This window comes from Spermophilus citellus, assembly GCF_964194105.1.
Source record: "Spermophilus citellus genome assembly, chromosome: 12".
NCBI classification, from domain to species: domain Eukaryota; kingdom Metazoa; phylum Chordata; class Mammalia; order Rodentia; family Sciuridae; genus Spermophilus; species Spermophilus citellus.
In genome coordinates, this window is record NC_138198.1 from 106,292,834 (window position 1) to 106,317,347 (window position 24,514).

The 24,514-nt window shown below is 36.5% G+C and overlaps 1 protein-coding gene across 2 annotated transcripts in view; it reads right to left on the minus strand.

Moving 5' to 3' along the window:
* The window catches only part of DYM (dymeclin), a 358,107-nt gene that overhangs the window by 321,253 nt on the left and 12,340 nt on the right, over positions 1 to 24,514 (minus strand). For both annotated transcript variants that reach the window (XM_081262969.1, XM_081262968.1), the window contains exon 2: positions 9,373 to 9,559. In XM_081262969.1, coding sequence (XP_081119095.1) covers positions 9,373 to 9,512 — 140 coding nt within the window. In that variant the 5' untranslated portion in view covers positions 9,513 to 9,559. The remainder of the gene's footprint in view (positions 1 to 9,372; positions 9,560 to 24,514) is intronic.

The following is a 24,514-nucleotide window of genomic DNA, read 5'->3' on the forward strand; positions in this document are numbered from 1 at the left end:
TGTATTCAATTAGTAAAATGGCCTAGCACATTATTTTGGTCAACATCCAAGCAAACCAATGATGAAAGAACTAGAAAAGAATTTAGAAGACAGTTTAGTAGTTATCCCAGGCCCACCTCTGTGACAGAGCAGACTGTTTCAATTTGAAAAGTTGCAATAAAATTGTACACAAAGTGTGCCAAAGAATTTAAAAATACAAAAACAAGCACCAAAGAGTCAGAGAAAAAAATAATTTTACAATCATTTAATTGTTTCTTTCAGTTAGAAACTTGTAACCCAATTCAACAAAATCTCTTTTCCTGTTTCTCAACTGGGGAAAGAGATTAAAAAACTTTGAGAAAGGATCATTCAGGCAGCTCCTCTAAGCAGAGAAAAGATACATACACTCCATTGAAGACAGATAAAAATATTGGATAGATAAACCATAAGCTTACATGTATTAATGTGAATAATGGCATTCAAACATAAGGTACCTGTGACTATGACCTATACCTTTCAAAGAGCTTCAAAACATTTTATTTATATATATATCTCTAGATAATTTAACATCATAGCTCTTTGTCATTACTTGAGGCTGAGACAGGGATTAGTCTATTTTCCCAAAAGAGACAGTGTCACATGATGGGCAACAGAATACATCATACATCTCTGGAGTTACATAAACCTGATTTACCAGCACTTGATGTATAATGCTGGACAACCCTCCTGGACTTTAGTTTTCCCATGCATGGGATAATGATAAATATAAGAACCAAACAAAGAGACAGATGCATGTAAGGCAATGAGTCCAGCACCTGGCACATGGAAAGTGCTTGATAAATAACTGGTAAATTAATGATGATCATGTTAGCAAAGCCTCTTAGCAGATGTACATTTCTTTTATTACGAGAAAAATCTAAAAGAAAAATCCAAGTGGTTATCAAAATTTAATAATGCTATCATGTACAATCACAAGACTGAGATCCAAATTAGAATAAGTTATATTCCATGTATGTATAACATGTCAAAATACACTCTACTGTCATGTATATCTAAAAAGAACCTATAAGCAATTAAAAAAAAAAAAAGAATTTAACAGGCCTGGCATGGTGGCACACATCTGTAATCCCTTTGAGAGGCTAAGACAGAAGGATCTCAAGTTCAGAGCCAACCTTGGCAACTTAGCGAGGCCCTGAGCAACTCAGCGAGACCCTGTCTCTAAATAAAATATAAAATGGGCTGGAGATGTGACTCAGTGGTTAAGCACCCCTGGGTTCAATCCCTGGTACCAAAATAAATAAATAAAAGAATTTAACAACCCTAAAGAAAAATGGAAGCCCTTGTTAAAAGAGTGTGACAAAGTTTAAAAAAAAATGTTATATGATACAGTATACACACACAATGTATATTATGGCACATGCTACAATATGGCTGAAACTTGAAAACATTATGCTAAGTAAACTAAAGCAATTCTGAAAAGGTGAATATTGTATGAGTCCACTTACATAAGGTGTCTAGAGTAGGCAAATTCATATAGACAGAAAGTAGCCTAGAGGTTATCATGAACTGAAAGGAGCAAGGATTAGGAAGTTAGTACTGTTTAATCAGTACAGAATTTCTGTTTCAAATGATGAAAAGGTCTGAAAATGGAGAGTGAGACTAGTTGTACAACATGCACTTAACACTAAATTACATATTTTAAAAGGTAAATTTTATGTTATGCATATTTTAAACACAATAAGAAATTCTGAGGGCTAGGGTTGTGACTCAGTGGTAGAGCACTTGCCTACCATGTGCGAGGTGCTGGGTTTGATTCTCAACACCACATTAAATAAATAAATAAAATAAAGGTACTGTGTCCAACCACAACTAAAATCTTTCCACTTTATAAGACAATTGGTAAATTATAGCAGACTAGACTCAATTCCCAAATACCAACATTAAAAGATATTCATCTCTGGAATACTAGACAACATAAAAAAATCTTTAACATGGCTAAAATCCCTGGGGTATTTGTTTCCTTGCTCACCCTTCTACCACACTGATCTTCTATTCTACCACGAATAACTTACTCCCGATTCAGATTCTTTATGCTCATTCTTCCCTCTACCTAGAATATTCTTCCCTGGAATATGCATGGCTCACTCCCTGAAGCCACAGGTGTCTGTTCACATGCTGTTTCTGAAGAAACCTCCTGCTGGTATTTGCTCCCATTACATCCCTTTCCATGGCCTGGCTCTGTTTAATGTTTCTTTATTATACTTAGCATTTCCAAGAATGACCATATATACTTGTTTATTTATTATTAATCTACTCCACCAACATATAAACTGCATAAGGACAAGGAACTTTATCTCTCATATTTTCAACCCTTAAAAACAATGCCTGTTAAATGTGTCTAATAAGTATTTTTAAGTAATCAAAGAAGATTCATTTATTAAAAAGGAAATAAAATACATTATTTCAAAAAATTATGTAATATGGTATAATACAAGTTTTGAAAAAAGAAGAAAAAGCTATAAATACACATCCATATACAGGATATGTGTATTTCTATAAAAGTAAGAAGAATACATACCAAAATAACAACTGTGATGATCTTTATGTGATGGAAAAACATACTATTTTTCCTTCTGTTTCTGTGTTTACTGACTTCTCTTCAATGACAGATTATCTAAGTGGTTAGAAAATATTATTTTACTGGACTATCTACTATAAAGAATCTACCTACTTATATAACTAGGGATTATGACAAAGACTTGGTTACAAGGAAATTCATTGTATTTTTCTGTATAATCAAGTGCAGTGAGAAACAATGGAATGATTGACATTAATTAAATAACTCATGGATATTCATAAAGTAGACTACAACAAATTAAAATTATGTTGTAGGAAATGTGAGTTAAAGAAACAATGCGTAGAATACGATGAACATTAAAAAATGAGAACTAAAAAGACATGCAACCGAAATGTTAACAATAGTTGTTCCTGATTATTATTTTTACCATTTTTGCCTTCCTTGTGTCTTTTTGTTTAAAAGTATCAAAAAATGAACATACACCACTATGGTATTCAGAAAAATGAGTTTTAAATGACTGTGCCAAATGCTGTCTTTTTGCCTTATATGAGCACCATCTAGTGTTCGATACATGTAATACAATTTCCATAATGCAATGAACGTTTCAGAACAGTAGCATTTATTTTAAAAATACATTTAAACACAAAGACAAATATTACTATACTCAGTGTCTGGCCTAATTTTTAAAACATATGAACAACTAGTTCAAGAGTCATATGACTTTAAATCATCAAAATAAAGAGATCATGAGAAAACTGATTAAATTTCTGCTGTTTATATTCATTCCTCAAACATTTTTAACTCTCAAGACAGAGCCCTTGTTCTCCTTTTAAACTAATAGATATTTACTCCTTGAAATAAAAGGAAAGTCAGACATTTCATGTGCATCATGGTGTTTTATGTGGCAGGGATTATTTTTTTTCCATTTCACAGAAGCAGCAACAGCCTCGATGAGATTAAGTAGCTTGCCTGAGTTCACAGAGCTGGTAAGTGGTAGAACTGAGCTGCAAGACGAGGTCAGTCTGGCTCCAAAATCTATGTTCCCTTAATATGCTTCACTGTCTCCATTCTTCACATCTCACCCAAAATCACTGCACTTTTGAGGCGCTTCACCACTGAGCTACATCCCTAGCCCTTTTTAATTTTGAGATACTGTCTCATTAAGTTGTTTAGGGTCTCACTAAGTTGCTGAGGCTTGCACTCAACAATCCTCCTGCTTCAGCCTCCTGAGTCACTGAGATTTCAGACATGCACCACTGCACCCAGCTTCATTGCACCTTTTGACAAAATAATTCCACTTAAAATTACACAAGCTGTTGCCATATTGCTTAGCTCTGCTCTCAGATCTAGAACTTCAAGCTCATTAAGTATTGATGCTTAAATAAATATCAACTTAAACTAAAATAACTCTTAAAATATATTGTTCTATATAATGTTGTTAGGTGGATACATCAGTCTTTATAGGGATGTAAGATTTTCCATTTCCGGGCTGGGGATGTGGCTCAAGCGGTAGCGCGCTCGCCTGGCATGCGTGCGGCCCAGGTTCGATCCTCAGCACCACATACCAACAAAGATGTTGTGTCCGCCGAGAACTAAAAAATAATAAATATTAAAAAGAATCTCTCTCTCTCTCTCTCTCTCTCTCTCTCTCTCTCTCTCTCTCTCTCTCTCCCCTCTCTCACTCTCTCTTTAAAAAAAAAAAAAGATTTTCCATTTCCTATAACAGCAGAAAGTCAGACCTTCATCATATCATGGGTACATTACTATAGATGCCTCAGATTTGGTTTCCCTGTCCTAATTATTATTTCCTGCTCTTTCCAACCTATCATACATCCTACTTAAGAAGTAAGCTCCCTAAAACAATGCTTTCACCAAATCCACCCAACAAGAACTCACAATGGACTGTACTTCTAATCCTCGGCTTTCTAACAGGTATGTCAAAAATAGTTAACAGGTAGATAGATTTTTATTTCTCAGGACAGCCTTCTGTGGTCAGAACTCCCATCCTTGAGAGCCTCTAGGCCTTTCTAGATCTGAGCAGCCTGGCCAGTTGCTTGAAACACCAGGAAAAATGTTAGGAAGCATTCTGAATGCTCCCTAAAATCTTCCCCATCTATTAACACTTACTTCTCATGCCCTCCCAAAACTGAGTGAGTTTATAGAAGTCATCTGGTCACATTTACTTCACAGTATAAGAAGTCATTTCTACCTATTATATTTAAAGTTACTCACTGCATTATGTGTAATGACAAAACACTAAAAGCTATCCAAGTGACAAAAGTAAATGGCAAGGTTTGGTAGCGTATGCCTGTAATCCCAGCAGCTCTGGAGGCTGAGGCAGGAGGATTCCAAGTTCAAATTCAGCCTCAGCAACTTAGTGAGGCCAGAAACAACCCAGCAAGACTCTGTCTTTAAATAAAATATAAAAAAGGGCTGGGGATATGGCTCAGTTGTTAAGCACTGCTAGGTTCAATCCCCAGTACCAAAAAAAAAAAAAGTTAAATTAATTTTGGTATACTCAGCAATTATGTACTATACCTCCATCAAGAAAAATGAGGAAGCAAACATACACAAGATTCTCTAAGATATATTCAATACAAAAAAACACAAAGTGAAGAAGCATGTATAATATACATGCTATTTTTGTCTAAAAAGAAGGTAATATATGTGCATATTTGTATGCATATGCATAAAATATCTTTACATTCAAGCAAACTGATAACATTGACTGCCTTTGGGGAAGAAAATCAGGCATGCAGGGGGATAAAGAATAACCTCAGTATCCTCTGGGTTTTGAACCACAAAAAGGGGGGGGCAGAATCTTTTTCAAGCAAAAATAAATAAAATTCTAATTTTAAAATTCCATCTACAGCTCCTCATCTCTCACACCACTGCCAAAGCTGGGAGGACTCTAGCACTCAGAGCAAGCCCTGTGACCAACATTTTCCTTTGGCAGGCCAGTATCCCACTGGGTCATACCTGCAGACTGAGCTATGTCCTGCCTCAATGACTTTGGCCACATACTTTTCAAATGCATCTGAACTCTCTTGTTCTTGCTGGCTGTCTCTAAATCATCCACCCCTTCAGGGTTTTATGCACATCCCAATGCCTCCAAAATACCTTTCAGAATCCTGTAATGATGATCATCTCACCAAGGACCACATACCAACTAACTCTGTACTTTAGAACATGAATATCTGATCTCACGTGTCAACTGTTTTTTAGAGAAACAAAAACTTTGTAGTCAAGAAGTAATAACTTCTAACTACGCACATGCCTATAATCCCAACTACTCAGGAGGCTGAGACAGTAAGATTGAAAGTTGAAGGCCAGCCTGTGCAACTTAATGAGACTCTGAATTAAGACAGATTTTTTAAAAAGAGTTGGGACTTAGCCAGGCACTTGCCTGGCATGCAGGAGAACCCCTGGGTTCAATCACCAGTACCATTAAAAAAAAAAAAAAGTAATAATTTCTGCTGAAAGATAGAGTGGCTACCACAAGGTGAAACTATCAAATCAAATAAAAACTTGATCCTGTCTTTCTGATAAAAATCCTTCAATGGTATCCACCAAAATTAAAACAAAGTTGAAATGCCTTAGTATTCTTTATAAGAACCCTCAAATCTTCCAAACCATCTCCCCTCACTACTCCTCTTCACTTGTGAAAACATGGCATGTTCTTCCCTACCACTAGGCTTCCCTCCTTCATGCTGTTTCCTCTATCTGGATCAGTCTTCTGCCCCCAGCCCCCATTCCTCTGACTCAGGTCATCTTTGGCTGCCTTCAGAAAGGAATACTGAGGTAGCTGAGGGATAGGGACAGGAAGGAGATTTTTCATTAAATACCCTTTGGTATGTTCTGAGACCCAGCCTGCTCATTCCAGCTTGGGTGAGGAGATACTCCTGCCATGTGCATGCTTCCCTGTACTTCCATAACGGCCCTGATCACACCTCACCACAGCCAACTGTTGACTTACAATTAAGATTATAAGCCCTTTGAGAACAAGTGTCTTCTATTTAGCTTAACATTATAGCTTGAAAAACAAATAACAGATGGATCAATACACATCGAAAGATCACCTGGGTCCTTCAGTTTTCAATGACAAGCAGGACACCCATGAGTGCATTCACACAAACCATACCTTCACATGGGAATATTCAGATGTCTACAAACCGAACAAACAATAAGCACAGATTTGTTTTGCATTGTTGCTACTATTACGGAATTTAGAAACATAAAAATCAGTCATGTAAATAGTTTAAAAATATTTTATTAAGAAAAATAATTAGCATATTATATAAACTTTACTTGAATTATTCTTGATTTCAGGACTTTGCTTCACAAGTAATATTAGTAATGTGAAAAATTTTAAACTATTAAGGAATCTAAGTAGAATTTGCAACCAGGCCTGGAAGTTTTAACAAAATCAGTTTCTTCTGATGCTAAAAATGGTTAATAGTAAAGAACAATTAGATTAGTCCTGAAGGCCTTATCAGTGTTTCTAAAACTTGACAGATATTAATTTGTGGGTGCAAAAACAGGCTGTACTTGAAGATAGCATATATGGATACAAGGAATTCGAGGAGTAACCAAATCTCAGAAATATTGGATTCATAGTCTTTGCCTGCAGAGACTCATCTTAACCCTGAATAATTCATAAAAAGGTAATCCTAGCCCCTAACTGTCAAGGGGGCACCTGCTACCTCAAAGCCTATTCAATCTCAAGGTTTGGTTCTCTTGTTTTAGTTACCAAGGATTGAACCCAGGTGTGCTTATCCACTGAGCCACATCCCCAGAGCCTTTTTTTTTTTTTTAATTTTGAGACAGGGTCTTGCTAAATTGCTCATGGAGATACTTGTGCAACTCTGTGACTATGTTAAAAACAATGAATTACACACTTGAAATAGTGGGTGGATCACATCTCAAAAAAGTTTTAGTTTTCTATTGCTGCTATAAAAGTTGCAACAAATAAAGTGGTGTAAAATATGCAAATTTATGATCTTACAGCTCATAAGTTCAAAACAAGTCTCAGTGAGCTAAGATTAGGATGTCAGGCTCTAAGACAAAATCATTTTTCTTGAGCCCTTCAGCTCCTTGAGGCTGCTCACCTTTCTAGGCTCATGACCCCATTCCTCTAACTTCAAAACCAACCAGGGCAGGCTAAGTCCTCCTCTAGTCACATCACATGACTCTGACTTGTTCTTATTCCCCTGCTCCCTCTTTCACTTTCAAAAATCCTTGTGATCACACTAGACTCACCTGGATAATCCAAATAATCTCCCTAATTAAGATCATCTGATTAGCAATTCCATTTGCTACCCTAATTCCTCTTTGCCACATTAACATAACATTCACAGATCATGGGAACTAGGACATGGATATCTGGGGGCAGGGAACTATTCAGCCTCTTACCAGAAGGCTATTAAATATATATATATATATTTTTTTAAATGTACTTATTGAGAGGCTGGGGATATAGTTCAGCTGGTAGAATGCTTGCCTCACATGCACAAGGCCCTAGGTTCAATCCCAAGCACTGCCAAAAAAAAAAAAATCTACTTATTGAATATATGGAAATGCAATATTCTAGTTACCCTACATTACATGTCAATTTTTATAATAAAGGGTTAAAGTTAACTACTGTTTTTCATCTACCAAATTTTCATTGATCCAATGTAAAAATTGCATTAAATTGACAAAGATGTGGAGAAACAGGCTCTTTTTTACATTGCTCATAGGCGCATAAACTGGTAAAACTTCCAAGAAGCACAGTGTGGCATAACTCCCAAAATTAGAAAGCAGCCACAGGGCACACACCTGTAATAATCCCAGTGACTTGAGAGGCTGAGACAAAAAGTTGAAGGCCAGCATGGGCAACTTAATGAGACCCTCAGCAACTTAGTGAGATCCTGTCTCAAAATAAAAAATAAAAAAGGACTAGGGAGGTAGCTCAGTGGTAAAGTGCTCCTGAATTCAATTCCCAGGATGAAGGAATAAAAAAATTATAGAAGCATACATACACTTTGACTCCACAATTTTACTTCAAGGAATTTATTCTAAAGACAGATTCCTATGCATGAGAAATGATATATTCAACATCATCTATTAAAACAAAAGACTGGAAACAGTCTATATGTTCATCAAATAGAAAATTGATTTAACATATTCTCCAGTTAATTTGTAGCCATTAAAAAAGAAAAAGGTGCAGCTCAGTGGCAGAGCGCTTGCCTACCATGTGTGAGGCACTGGGTTCAATCCTCAGCACCTCATAAAAATAAAAAATGGCATGATGTCCATCTATAACTACAAAAGAAAATGGCAGTTTTGTGTTTTCTTACATATAAAATACATATTTTACTTAAATTTTGGGGAAAAGCAAGGAACAGAATAAGAATAGCATGTATATTATGCTATCCTTTGTATTTAAACAACATGGGATATATGCTTAAATAACCTTGTTCTGGGGCTGGGGTTGTGGCTCAGTGGTAGAGCGCTTGCTTAGCATGTACGAGGCACTGGGTTTGATCCTCAGCACCATAAAAATAAATATTTTTTAAAAATAACCTTGTACTATCTCTAAAAGAAACTACTAGTAGCAATCATTTCTGGAGAAAGGAGGTGGTGAAGTAAAAAAGGAGAGAAAAACGTATTTCCTACTGTTCATACCTTTTGGATTTTCTATTAGTATATATATGACAGAGAGAGAGACAGACACAGATCAAACAAACACTAAAACATACTTTCAAAAAGTAGCATACCACACAGGTTAGTGTGGCCTTCTATATGAATTTTTCAATTTCCAGGCAATCTCTTACCTACTAGTTGGTGCAGGGAAAGAAAAGGAGAGAAGCTGATTCCAGAATGGGTCATTCTCAGAGACAGATTCTGTGCCTGATAACTTTTTTAAGTACTCATTTTTAGGAAGATCACTGATCCTGCTGCTGTTTGATCCCATCTTCTAAAGTGGTAAGATAATTTACACCTGCATTTCCACAGTATAACCTAGAAAAAATAGAGAAAAAATTCAAACTTGTTCAAAATAGTCATCATAACTTTTCCCACCTTTAACTTACATATAAAAAAACTATAAACTTACTAAAGGAAATTACATCTCTCCTTATTTGTAAGTATATTAGACATCAGATACAAAGTTACAAGGGGAAAGACAGCCAACACAAACATAAGAATCCAAATCTATACTTGCACCTCAGATATTAGGATGGGACTACCTCTGCTCAAGAAAATGTCTCAAAGCAAATTTATACCTATGGTAACTTATTAACAAACATTCCGAAAATGAGGCTTATTTACAATTGAGACAATGGTGGTAAAGAAATACAGAGACTAGCCACTGGTGGTGCACACCTGTAATGCCAACTGCTCAGGGATCAAGCAGGAAGATCTCAAGTTTTAGGCCAGTCTGGGCAACATAGAGAGACCCTGTCTCAAAAAAGGGGGCTGGGAGGTAGAGGCAATTATAGAGACTACAAGGCATGAATGTGTAAGGAGGAGAAAGTAGTTCAAGTAATTACCATATTCTACTGACACGTATTGTGGGGGCTGACCTGAATTACCTGCTTCTCCTGAAAGAACTCACAATTCTAAAGGAATCACATATAATTCTCATTCTGCTAAGTATACATACAGTATTTGTTGACATACTCCTTCACTAAACCTTGAATTTTTTTTTGATGATAGCTCTTAATTCATCTTTCTATCCCCATTAACTAGACAAACATGTAATAGGCATTCCCTAAACAATATGTTGAAAAGAATAAGTGACTGAATAATTATACACAAGGCTCTACAGTATTTGTTGTACCTGGTCATTAAGGAAAAAACTAATAGTTGAGTTCAAATATGAATTACTGTCTTCCTCAAATCACACTCAACATAGTTCTAGAACAAGCTTTATCACAATTTTCAGAATAAGTGTCACTGAATAATAAGATGGTGGTGAGATTAACAATAATTACACTATTTTTGAAATGAAAGAAAACTATGTGGACTCAGTGACAGAAAAAGTTCCATTCAGGTGAGAATTTTTATTAGTAACTGACTTTCTTACCCATGCCCCTCCTCATTCCATGAAGGCAAGGAAACCAAGGGCAGAATTTGGAAGGATGTCTTCTTGTATTCTCTACAGATCTGAACTAGCTGCTTATATGAGGGCATGAGGCTCCCCCAATGCATGTGGGCAGATGGGTCTTAGAAACATGTAAGAAATACCAATCTGGCTCCTTGGCACCTGCCTCTGAACCCACAGCCCCTGTTTTCATCCTCCCTAGTCAATTCAGCCTCCATATCAAGCCAGCTAATTATAAGGTTTAACTTCTTACAATAGGTATTGTTAAGCCAAACTAGAAAATTCTATAAAGAACTATTACAGCCAGGTGCAGCGGTGCATGCCTATAATCCCAGCAACTTGAGAGGCTGAGGCAGGAGGATCCTAAGTTCAAAACCAACCTCAGCAAAAGCAAAATGCTCAGCAACTCAGTGAGACCCTGTCTCTAAATAAAATACAAAAATAGGGCTGGGAATGCGGTGCAGAGGCTAAGTACCCTGTGTTCAATCCCCAGTACCCCCCAAAAAAAAGAACTATTATAAAACGCATGAGTTCCTTACCTTTTTACTATTAACTTTTGTTTATTTATTTATTTATGTGGTGCTGGGTATGGAACTCAGTGCTTCAGGCATGATAGGCAAGCACTCTACCAATAAAACACAACACCGGCCTTTTATACCCCATTCAAAATCACTTTACATATTTTAAGCTATTTAAAATTAAAATTAAAGTCTTATAATGGGATACAATACATTAGTAAAAATGAATGAATCAGAGAGCTGGGGTTGTAGCTCAGCGCCAGAGCACTTGCCTACCATGTGTGAGACACCAAGTTTGATCCTCAGCACCTCATAAAAATAAATAAAAAAATAAAGGTACATCAACAACCAAAAAATATTTTTTTAAAATCTTCTGAAAAATGAGTGAATCAGAGCTAGAGTGATCAATATGAATACATCTTAAAAATGTGTAAAAATGAAAAAAAATTACAGAATAATGTACATGCTGTAGTTTCATTTGTAAGACTTTAAAACACGCAAACAATAGTGTGAATATATTCCTATCTAATACCAAGTATTAAAGCACACAGGAAAAACAAACACCAATTTCTAATGCTATCAGAAAGGTGAGGGGGCTTCAACTATATCCACAAGTAGTTTCTTAAAGGGAAAAGGGGGCTGGGGATAAAGCTTAGGGTGGAGCCCTTGACTAGTATTTGGAAGGCCCTGGAATTGATAACTGCAAGGGGATGGAGGGGACAGAAGGAAAAAGAGATTAAGTACAAATAGCAAACATTTACATTTGGTGAAAGAAACAGTATGTAGGTAGATTTTTGTTATATTACTCTCTATTACCATTTGTTTCATATTAATTTTTTTTCTGATACTAGATATTGAACCCTGGGGTGCTTAACCACTGAGCCACATCCCCAGCCCTTTTTATTTTTTATTTTGAGACGGGGTCTTGCTAAGTTTCTCAGGGCCTTGGTAAGTTGCTGAGGCTGGCTTTGAACTTAACAACCCTCCTGCCTCAGCCTCCCAAGCCGCTGGGCTTACAGGCCTGAACCACTGCACCTGGCTCATATTATTAACTTTCAAAAAGAAAAGAATGGTTTTTCAACATCTCAGCAGCAATAGTTGAAGCTAGATGACAGGAAAGCAATGCCTTTAAAATATTAAAAGGAAATAATTTATTAGAATTCTACAACTAGCCAAGCTACCAACCAATTCAGTATGCAAGTAGAATAAAGACTTTTTTGACATGTCAATAATCAAAACACAGTCCAGTGACCCATTCCCAGGAAGATATATGAGGAAATAAGGCAAGACAAGGAAAGACATGGAATTCAAGAAACAGGGATTCAACCTGAACCACTGGTGAAGAGAAGTCACAGGACAAGAGCAGTACAGCAGGTCAGGCAAGAGTCAAAGCAGCCCCAGGATCTCCAGGTAAATAAAAAGTAGGACTGAAGATCACTTGATGTGTCTGACTTTATTACGTGGATTGTTACAAGATGTCTGAGAACACGGCAGTATTGAAAGAAATCACAAACAAAACACAATTAAATGATTTTTTAAAGACTACATGCTTTGGGGAAAATAAAAACTGTTCATGTGGCTCAGAGGCAGAGCACTTGCCTCACATGTATGAGGCACTGGGTTTGATCCCCATACTGAAAAAAAAAAAAAAATAGAGGTATCAGACACATTCAGAGCTGGGGATATAGCCCGGTGGTAGAAAAACTGTCTAGCCTATGTAAGGCCCTGGGTTCGATCCCCAGCCAAGCCCCACCAAGAATAAATAAATAAAGTTCAACAAATATCATAAAAAACAAAAAGGACTAGGGATGTAGTTCAGTGGTAAAAGTCTCCTAGGTTCAGTCCTCTGCGTGCGTGCGTGCGCGCGCGTGTGTGTGTGTGTGTGTGTGTAAAATACTATCATCTAAATATTAAAGATTTAACCCAAAATTGTAATGTACATATTGAGAAGATTCCAGAATAAAGAAGAGAGAGTGACAATTTAAGAGTTTTAAATTTTCATCTTCCATAACAGGTAGGGAGTCAATAGAAAATATGTAAATTACTAAATTTTTAAAAAACAACTGTGAAAGTACATTAGTTATAAGGAGATATAGAATAACAGCATCAGCTAATAGATTTGAAAGTGGCCACCTTTGAGGAAAAGGACTAGATAATGGGGAAGGTGGTATTGCAATTATTTTTTTAATATTTTTTTTTCAGTTGTAGGTTGACATAGTTCCTTTATTTATTTTTTTATGTGGTGCTGAGGATGGAACCCAGTGCCCCATGCATGCTAGGCAAGCACTCTATCTCTGAGCCACAACCCCAGGCCTGCAATTTATTATAAGTTCATCATATTGTTTGACAGCTTGTAAAACCACATCCATCTATAACTTTGATTAAAAAGTAAATATAAGGGGGGCTAGGGTTGTGGCTCAGCAGTAGAGCGCTCGCCTAGCACGTGTATTGACAACTACAACTAAAAATATGTATATATTTTTTAAAAAAGTAAATACAAGGAAGAAGGAAAGACAGTGGAATGAAATGGACATCATTACCCCCAAGTTCATATATAAAGACATGAATGGTGTGACTCTACTTTGTGCAAAACCAGAGACAGGAAAAATTGTGCTCTATATGTGTACTATAAAATGAAATGCATTTGCTGTCATAAATAACAAATTAGAATAAATAAATTAAAAAAGAAAAAAGTAAATATATTTTAAACTCCAACATTCCATATCCTATTCAAATTTAAATTTTTAATATACATGGAAAATAGAATGTTACCATCATAACTAAAGTAATGATAACAAAAATGTGAATTATTCTTTACTGAGGCACATAATTAGCAAGCTTAAGAAAATCTATGTCTAATACAGTTTAATAACATATATATTAGGGCTGGGGATGTGGCGCAACTGTTAATGCGCTTGCCTGGCATACGAGGGGGTGCTGGGTTCGATCCTCAGCACCACATAAAAAATAAAACAAAATAAAATAAAGATGTTGTGTCCACCGAAAACTAAAAAATAAATATTAAAAAATCATATAAATTAAAGCTGATATTTCCAAAATATAAATTCCAAATTTATTACATTGTATAAATTTACTAACAAGCATAAATCAATGCTTAGTCATAATAATGGGAATTAAATTCAACCCCACAATAGTGATTGATAAACAGAGCAATAAAACAAAATAGAAAAATGCACCTGGACCCAATAGTGTATGCCTATAATCCCAGCTACATGGAAAACTAAGGCAGATAGGAGGCTCACAAGTTCCAGCCAGCTTGGGCAACTTAGCCAGATCCTATCTCAAAACAAAACAAAACAAAAAATTTAATAGGGCTAGGTATGCAGCTCAGTGGTAGAGAGCCCCTGGATTCAATTCCAAGTAGAGAGACAGAAAAGAAGGGAGGGAGGGAGAGAGGGAAGGAGGGAAGGAGGGAAGGAGGGAAGGAAGGAAGGAAGGAAGGGAGGGAGGGAGGGGGAGGGAGGGAAGAAGAGAGGGAAGGAAGAGAAAGGGAAAGAAAGATTCAGAAATGAACTCACAAAAGTATAGACAATTGATTTTTTTTTAACTTTTTTTAAATTTGTTCTTTTTAGTTATATATGACAGTAGAATATATTTTGACATACATACATGGAGTAATAACTTCCCATTCTTAATAGTTGTGGTGTGGAGTTACACTGGTTGTATATTTATATATGAACACAGGGAAGTTGTAGACAATTGATATTTGTCAATGGTGCAAAATCAAATGAACAAAGGAAGGACAGTCTTTTAAACAAATAATGCTAGAACAAATGGACAAGAATAGGGACCAGTTGGGGGAAGGAGTTTTTAAATTTTTAAATTTAAATTTTTTACAATTTAATAAGTGTTTTGATGAACAAATATATATAAAACACTCAAGAAATGATACAACTACAATGAAAGAGAACAGAAATTCATTTGTAGGAATGGAAAGTTTCCGTATCTTGTGTGTTAATTATATGAATCTACATGTAATAAAATTTCACAGAACTATACACAAACATCAGATAAAAATGAGTGCATGAAAAATCTGAAGAAACACAAGTCCACTCTGTGGCTATTATATTGTGCCAATATAAATTTCCTGGTTTTGATAATATGCTACAGTTATATTAACACTGGGGGAAGCTAGGTGAAAAGTACACAGGTACACAGGACTTCTCTATACTACTTTTGCAACTTTTTTTTTTTTAAATGGGGATTGAACTCAGGGGCACTCATCCACTGAGCCACACCCCAGCCCTATTTTGTATTTTATTTAGAGACAGGGTCTCATTGAGTTGCTTAGTGCCTCAATTTTGCTAAGGCTGGCTTTGAACTCACAATCCTCCTGCCTCAGCCTCCCGAGCCGCTGGGATTACAGGCATGCGCCACCCCAGCTATTTTTTGGAACTTCTTATGAGTCTACAATTATTTCAAAATAATAAGTTCTTAAAAATAAACAAAAATCAAATAAAATAAAAATCTACATGTCCCAAAGATGCCAATAAATCAGACTAACATGGGTGGCATGCAGCTCAGTGGTAGAGTGCTTACCTAGCATACTTGAGGGCCTGGGTTCAATCGGGAGTAGCACCAAAAATCAGACTAACAGGTAACTTTCTTTCACACCTCTGTTGTTTATTTTTACATATCACTTTATTATCTATACTATCAAATGATGAGATATTAGGATCTCACATTCTAGCTACTTGGTATCTTGGAATGTACTTTCACTTATAACCTATTTACATAAAAAAAAAATTCTTTCAAGTCTTATTCAGAATTGAACTATCAGGGATGAATATGTAGCTCAGTGGTACGGCACCTGCCTACATGAATAACGCCCCAAGTTTGATCCCCAGCACCACAAAATTAAAATAAATAAATAAAAATTTTCAAAAGCTCAACTGTCCTTTAAATAAAACCAAAATATGTATTTGGGTCTTTGGGAAGCTACATTTTTATTTATTTATTTATTTTTTATTGGTTGTTCACAACATTACAAAGCTCTTGACATATCATATTTCATACATTAGAATCAAGTGGGTTATGAACTCCCATTTTTACCCCAAATACAGATTGCAGAATCGCATCGGTTACACATCCACATTTTTACATACTGCCATATTAGTGACTGTTGTATTCTGCTACCTTTCCTATCCTCTACTATCCCCCCTTGTGAGGGGAATGGGATAATAAACAAGGAGGGAAATGAATTACAGTAGATGGGGTAGAGAGAGAAGATGGGAAGCTACATTAACTTCATTAACTCTGAGAAACATACAACAGATTTTATCCTCTTCCACCTTCTTAAGGATACTGCTATTTCCTTTTTATCAAAACTTTAAAATTCTTTTATTTGCCCAATAACTGATGTGACCTCTGAGTAGGCCTCAGTGAAATATTTTTTTTAAAAAATCTCTAGAGTATAAGAATTCAAAAAGTTAAACAACAAAAAAACGAATAACCCAATCAACAAATGGGCCAAGGACTTGAACAGACACTTCTCAGAAGAGGATATACAATCAATCAACAAATACATGAAAAAATGCTCACCATCTCTAGCAATCAGAGAAATGCAAATTGAAACTACTCTAAGATACCATCTAACTCCAATAAGAATGGCAGCCATTATGAAGTTAAACAACAATAAATGCTGGAGAGGATGGGTACACTCATACATTGCTGGTGGGACTACAAATTGGTGCAGCCAATTTGGAAAGCAGTATGGAGATTCCTTGGAAAGCTGGGAATGGAACCACCATTTGACCCAACTATTCCCCTTCTCGGACTATACCCAAAAGACCTAAAAAGAGCATACTACAGGGACACAGCCACATCAATGTTTATAGCAGCACAATTCACAATAGCTAGAATGTGGAACCAACCTAGATGCCCTTCAATAGACGAATGGATTAAAAAATGTGGCATTTATACACAATGGAATATTACTCAGTGCTAAAAAATAACAAGATCATGGCATTTGCAGGGAAATGGATGGCATTAGAGCAGATTATGCTAAGTGAAGTTAGCCAATCCCTAAAAAACAAATGCCGAATGTCTTCTCTGATATAATGGGGGTGACTCAAAATGGGATAGGGAAGAGCATGAGAAGAAGACTACCACTAAATAGGGAAGAGAGGTGGGAGGGAAAAAGAGGGAGAAGGGGAGTTGCACGGAAGATGGAAGGAGAACCTCATCGTTATACAGAATACATGTATGATGTTGTGATGAGAAAAAGAAAAAAAAAAGTGTGTCACATTAGATTGGATAGAGAAAAAGGATGGGAGAGGAGGGGAGAAGTAGGGGGGATAGGAAGGGCAGCAGAATAGAATAGACAATGTGACTGCTGTATGTATATAGGTGACTCTATGACCAGTGTGATTCTGCAATCTGTACAATTAGAAAAATGAGAAATTATACCCCAATGATTCAAATGTATGAATTGCCAAGATCATTGTAATGTCATGTGCAGCTAATAAAAAAAATTAAAAATAAAAATAAATAAATAAGTAAATAATTACCTTGATGACTTGTTTACAATCTGCTATTTACCAGGCACTCTTGTTAATTAGCAGTTAACACTGTAGGTCTGACATTAGTGCACTGGATAAACACCTCTAAGTGTATGGGTCACACTAGGCTAGTTGAGAGAGTTTGGTTTACTGGCACATGTAGTTTAAGTACAGCTTCTCCTGGCTCTACGACAGAATCAATTTTGCCTCTCTATGCCTCATTTAAATTAAAAATCTAAAAAGGACACCAAATCAAAATAAATGAGAAACCAGAGCAATTTGTTCTGAATTAAGTAGGCCAGTATTTTACTTTTTGTGTAGCAACTTAAAAGCAATCAATTAAAACAATTTACTTTGAGAATTTAGCATTGTATATGAATGCTAGATTTTCAAAAGAACAAAATTTCATTTTAAAATCAACTCACTTCCCATCCTAGACAAGGCAACAATGAGAAACAGTACTTCAAAGAAGCCTAACGAAGAAATTTAAGTCAGACTTGTTATTTTTATTTTTTGAATCAGCAATACACATGGTACAAAATATACAACTTAAAGGACATATAGTAGAAAGTGTCCCCCTCATTTTCCATGTCCTAACCACCTAGTTTCTCAACTCAGAGAAAACAATACCAGTTTCTTGGGCACAGTTCCACAGATATTCTATGCACAAACATATGTATTTGTTCTTTTTACACAACCATGGCACGTGATATATGCCTCTTTACTTTGCTATTAACACCTATCAGTACATACTAGAAATTATTTCCTATCTATACATAAAGCACTTCATTCCTTTTACAACTATATGTCCATATATGTCCATGACAGTGATGAAAATTTACATAATTTACAGATTTTGTTATTACCAATAATTCTCCAATAACAGATAAGTATTATTTATATCATATACAGTCACTTGACATTTCACAAACGTATGAGTACACAGATATGATAAATCTAGAGAAAAAGAAACATGGGTCCATGGCCATGTGCATCTCTAGTGTTGATGGGCACTGCCTACTTGCCTTCCATAGTGGCTAAACCAATTTGCACTCCTACAGCAATGCCTGTTTCTACAAAGTGTATGATCCTTACCAACTAATACGCGAAAATTCTTATTTACAGTTTTAATTTACATATTTCTTTTTTTTTCAGTTGTTGACAGACCTTTATTTTATTTATTAATATGAGGTGCTGAGAATCTAACCCAGTGCCTCACACAATACCAGGCAAGTGTGCTTGCTACTGCTGAGCCACAGCCCCAACCCCTTAATTTACACATTTCTTACTGAGAATGATGAAGTCATTGCCTGTTCATATCCTTTGCCTATTTTCTGTTGGAATTTACAGGATAAACTTTACTTTCAAAACGGCTAGGGTAGACCACAAAGTTAGGTATTAAATCAAAATAAGTGTTCAGACCAGGGCCACTGTGAAATCATTCCAAAACAACAATATAAATAAAGACTGCAAGTATATCAGGAGATACTAGACAGAATACAACAAAAAGACAGCTTACTGACACAAAGGGCAGGGTCTCCTTCTCCTCTTTTCTCACTAAACTCTAGAAATAATGTAGGAGGTTTTTTGTTTTGGTTTGTTTTGGTTTTGGTTTTTAAATAGTCAATGAATAAACAGCCATGCTCAAAAATTCACAAGGATTAAGCACCATGACCTGTGCCTGTAATCCCAGCTACTCAGAAGGCTGAGGCAGAAGGACCCAAGTTTGAGGCCAGCCTCATAACTTAATAAGACCCTGTCTTAAAAAATAAAATAAAATAAAAAGAAATCACAGGAGATCACAAGCATTGAGAAATCCTCATAAAATAGAAAACAGCTTAAGTTGGTTAAAAAGAGAAATGGGATCCCAGAAAAGGTACAAGAGCTTCCAAGGGCACCATCACAAAGTGTGAGAACAGTAATTCCTGCCCACAGGCAGAAAGGCCAGAGCCCAGGGGCTACTATAAGGCCTGGCCAGAATACCTTGGGCATTCACCCCAGCCCAGGCAGCAACATGAGGGCACTTTTGGCTGAGAACAGCGAGTGAAGCCAATGCCTGAGCAGCTGAAATGCCCAGGTGGAAAAAGTTCAGCCTAGCAAAAGAGAACTAGTTACTGAGGGCCTTTGGCAGCAAGCTCCACATGCTCCCTACCCCCAGAGAAAACAAAATCAAAGCTGAGTTCCAATGACATTTATCCTCCAATGATTCATGCCAAGGATTACACACACACACACACACACACACACACACACACACACACACAATCACCTGCTCCTAAGGTCTTATCAATGAAAACCAGAATGAGATGGAACTTAAAAAGCCCACTGTTCCATCACCTCCAAAGAATCCTCCTAGCTAGTGCCTCTACTCTCTTACTGTACCAGAAGACTTCCTTGGCTTTCAGCTATTTTCTCTAAATTTGCCCATACTTGATCCTATCTTCAAATCTCTCCTGGCTCCCACCTCTGACCAAAGGCCAGTTCTAGCAATATTCCTAAAATACTCATGCTTTTTAAACTCAGTTTCCCCTTCCAATTCATTATTCCCTAAAGCTCCCACCATGTAAAAGATGGCCTTTGAAATGTTACCTTTCTATCTCCCCAGGTAGATTATTCCTGAAAGCCATGAATCAAGCTTTTTATCTTTTATTTCTTCCTTATTCCTAATTAACCTACCGAATACTGCTAAAGAGAAAATACCTCCCCCCCAAAAAAAAAAATCTGCCCAAATAGCCAAGGTCCCAACACTAGTAAACATGTGAAAAGATCTTCAGCCTACATTAGGAGTAAAATGTGTTAATTAAGCAATAAGGAATCCGTTTTACCCCACAGATTAGCTTAAAAACCTTAATGACAGTGTAAGAGTAGTAAATAAACAGACCAATAGTGTGTAGCTATTTGGCAACATCTATCAAAAGTTTAAGTGTACCTGCTGTTTGTAACAACAATTTTGTTTTTAAAAACTTATTATCCCATGGGTAAACTCATAAAAGGTGACAAGTTCTATGCATGCAGATGTCAATCATATCATATTGCTTGCAATAACAACCCAAATGATCACTGTCTGGGGATTAACTGCATTGTAGAATACTCTGCAGACACTGAAAAGAATGAGACACACAACTTTAATCCCAGAGGCTCCAGAGGCTGAGGCAGGAGGATCACAAGTTAAAAGACAGCCTCAGCAATTTAGCAAGACACTAAGCAACTTAGGGAACCCCGTCTCAAAATAAAATTTTAAAAAGGGCTAGGGATGTAGCTCAGTGATTAAGCAACCCTGGGTTTAATCCCCAGTAGCAAAAGAGAGAGAGAGAGAAAGAGATCTTCAACATGTGAATATGTAAAAATATCCTAAATAATTCGGGTAAAAATAAGGATACAGAATAGGTGAAACACAAGTAGGCTCTCATTTATGTAAATAAACATGAACTTAATTTTTTTATTTGTTCTTTTTATGTTTTTATTTTTAATTTTCTGGTACTAGGGATTGAACCCAGAGGCACTAAACTACTGATCCACATCCCCAACCCTTTTTGTATTTTTAGAGACAGTGTCTCACTGAGTTGCTTAGGGCCTTGCTAAGTTGCTGAGGCTGGCTTTGAACTCCCAATCTGCCTGTCTCAACCTCCCAAGCCGCTGGAATTACAGACATGCACCACTGCTCCAGTCTGTTCTTTTTTAGTTATACTTGACAGTAGAATGTATTTTGACATATCAAACATACATGGAATATAATGTAACGTCCAATTTTTGTGGTTGCAGATGTCAATCATATCATATTGCTTGCAATAACATGATGTGGAGTTACACAGGTCATGTATTCATATATGAACACAGGAAAGTCATGTCCAATTCATTTACTATCTTTCCTATTCTTGTCCACACTTCCTTCCCTTCATTCCCCTTTGTCTAATCCAGTGAATATACTCTCCCACTCACTTATGGTTAGTTAGCAACCATATATCAGAAATAATATTCGGCCTTTGATTTTTTGGGATTGGCTTATTTCACTTAGCACAATAGTCTCCAGTTCCATCCATTTACTGGCAAGTGCCATAACTTCATTCTTCTTTATAGCTGAGTAATATTCCACTGAGTATATGTACCACATTTTCTTTATTCATCATCTGTTGAAGGGCACCATAACTTAGCTATTGTGAATTGAACTGCTATAAACATTGATGTGGCTGCGTAACTGCAGTATACTAAGTTTAACTCCTTTGGGTATGCTAAGGGGTAGAATAACTGAGTAAGATGGTGGTTCCATTCCAAGTTTTCTGAGGAATCTCCATACTGCTTTCCATAGTGGTTGCACCAATTTGCAGTCCCACCAGAAATGTACAAGTGTGCCTTTTTCCCCATATCCTTGCCAACATTTATTATTCCTTGAATTATTTTTAAATTCTTAATTTGTTCTAATTAGTAATTCATGACAGTAGAATGCATTTTGACACACTGTACACAAATGGAGCACAAGTTCTCATTCCTCTGGCTGTACGTGGTGCAGAGTCACAATGGTAGTGTAATCATACATGTATATTGGGTAATAATGTCAGTCTCATTCTATAGTCCTTCCAATCCCCACAACCCCACCCCTCTTCTCACTCCCTTCTGCACAATCCAAAGTTCCTTCATTCTTCCCTTACCCCCCACTATGTTTTTTTGTTTGTTTGTTTTTAGGGTACCAGTGATTGAACTCGGAGCACTCGACCACTGAACCACATCCCCAGCTCTATTTCGTATTTTATTTAGAGACATGGTCACACTGAGTTGGTTAGTGCCTCATTTTTGCTGAGACTGGCTTTGAACTTGCAATCTGCCTGTCTCAGCACCCCCCACGCAGGTGCTGAGATTACAGGCTTGCACCACCACACCCACCACTTTGATCATCCACTTATCAAAGAAAACATTTGGCTGGGATTGGCTTACTTCACTTAGCATGATATTCTCTAGTTCCATCCATTTACTAGCAAATGCCATAATTTTATTCCTTTAATGCTGAGTAATATTCCATTGTGTATATATACCACAGTTTCTTTATTCATTCATCTACTGAAGGGCATCCAGGTTGGTTCCATAGTTTAGCTATTGTGAATTGAGCTGCTATAAACATTGATGTGGCTACATCACTCTAGTGTGCTGATTTTAAGTCCTTTGGGTATAGACTGAAGAGAGGGATAGCTGGTGGTTCCATTCCAAGTTTTCTAAGGAATCTCCATACTGCTTTTCAGAATGCTACACCAATTTGCTGTCCCACAAGCAATATACGAGTCTACATTTTCCCCCACATCCTCTCCAACATTTATTGTTGCTTATATTCTTGATAATTGCCATTCTGACTGGAGTGAGATGAAATCTTAGTTTTGATTTGCGTTTCTCTAATTGCTGAACATTTTTTCATGTTTGTTGATCAATTACATTTCTTCTTCTGTGAAGTGTCTGTTCAGTTCCTTAGCCCATTTATTGATTGGGTTATTTGGTTTTTGCTGTTAAGTTTTTTGAGTTCTTTATATATCCTAGAGATTAATGCTCTATCTGAGGTACAGGTGGCAAAGATTTTCTCTCATTCTGTAGGCTCTCTCTTCACATTCTTGATTGTTTCATTTGTTATGAAGAAGCTTTTTAGTTTGAAACCATTTCATTTATTGATTTATGATTTTACTTCTTGCACTTTAGGAGTTTTTTTGTTTGTTTGTTTGTTTGTTTTTTGAGGAATTCAGTTCCCAAGCCAACATGATGGAGATTTGAGCCTACTTTTTCTTATAGTAGGCACAGGGTCTCTGGTCTACTCAAAGTGGTCCTTGATCCACTGTGAGTTGATAAACATGAAGTTCATATAGGATGCTTATAGATCGCTCACAGAAGGCATAAGCAACATTTCAAGACCACTTACCTCTGAAAAATGGGGCTGCAACCTGGGGGAGGGGCCTTCACTTTATGTCCAGTACTGCTTGATTTTTTTCCAACAATAAACATGTTATAAAGTTAAAAAGCAATAGTTAAGTGGAATATGCTTTCTTATCCTTCAGGATGAATATGAATGTACTCCTGGCTTGTGTTATATGAGTGATCCTACTACTATTTGTTCAATCTTCACTTCTTAGTCAAAACTCAACCATAAATCTTGCTTGATATTAAAATTTGATGTCATTATATCATATTAAATCTTAAAATAGACTTTATCTTTTGTCCCCCAAAATACAAAACCATTTGAAAAGTCACTACGTCTATCAATGTTATCAGCATTCTTGGTTCATGTAATCTCACAAAACCAAGTGCTCTTCCACAAATACCTATCACATATGTACTATAAATTCTAGGTGTTAGGATGATTACTAAAAACACAACAATGAATAAAACTGGGCTTCTGCCATTAATAAACTAAAATCCTAATGGGAAAAACAATATGCCAATAAATTACTAAAATATAATATGGTTAAGTGCTGCAATGAAGTTGTTTATATACAAGGAGATATGGATCACTGGGCATAGTGGACAACACCTATAATCCCAGCAGCTCAGGAGGCTAAGGCAGCAAGATTTCAAGTTCAAAGCCTGCCTCAGTAACTCAGTCACACTTAACCTTGTCTCAAAATTTAAAAATCAAAAGGGATGGAGATGTGGTTCAGTTGGTTAAGTATCCCCAGGTTCAATCCCTGGTACCTCCTCCCAACCCCAAAAAAAGCAATAGATCCCCATCAAAATACCAATGACATTCTTCACAAAACTAGAACAAACAGTCATAAAATTCATTTGGAAGAATAGAAGACCCAGAATAGCCAAAGCAATTCTAAGCCAAAAAAGCAATGCTGGGGACATCACAGTACCTGAC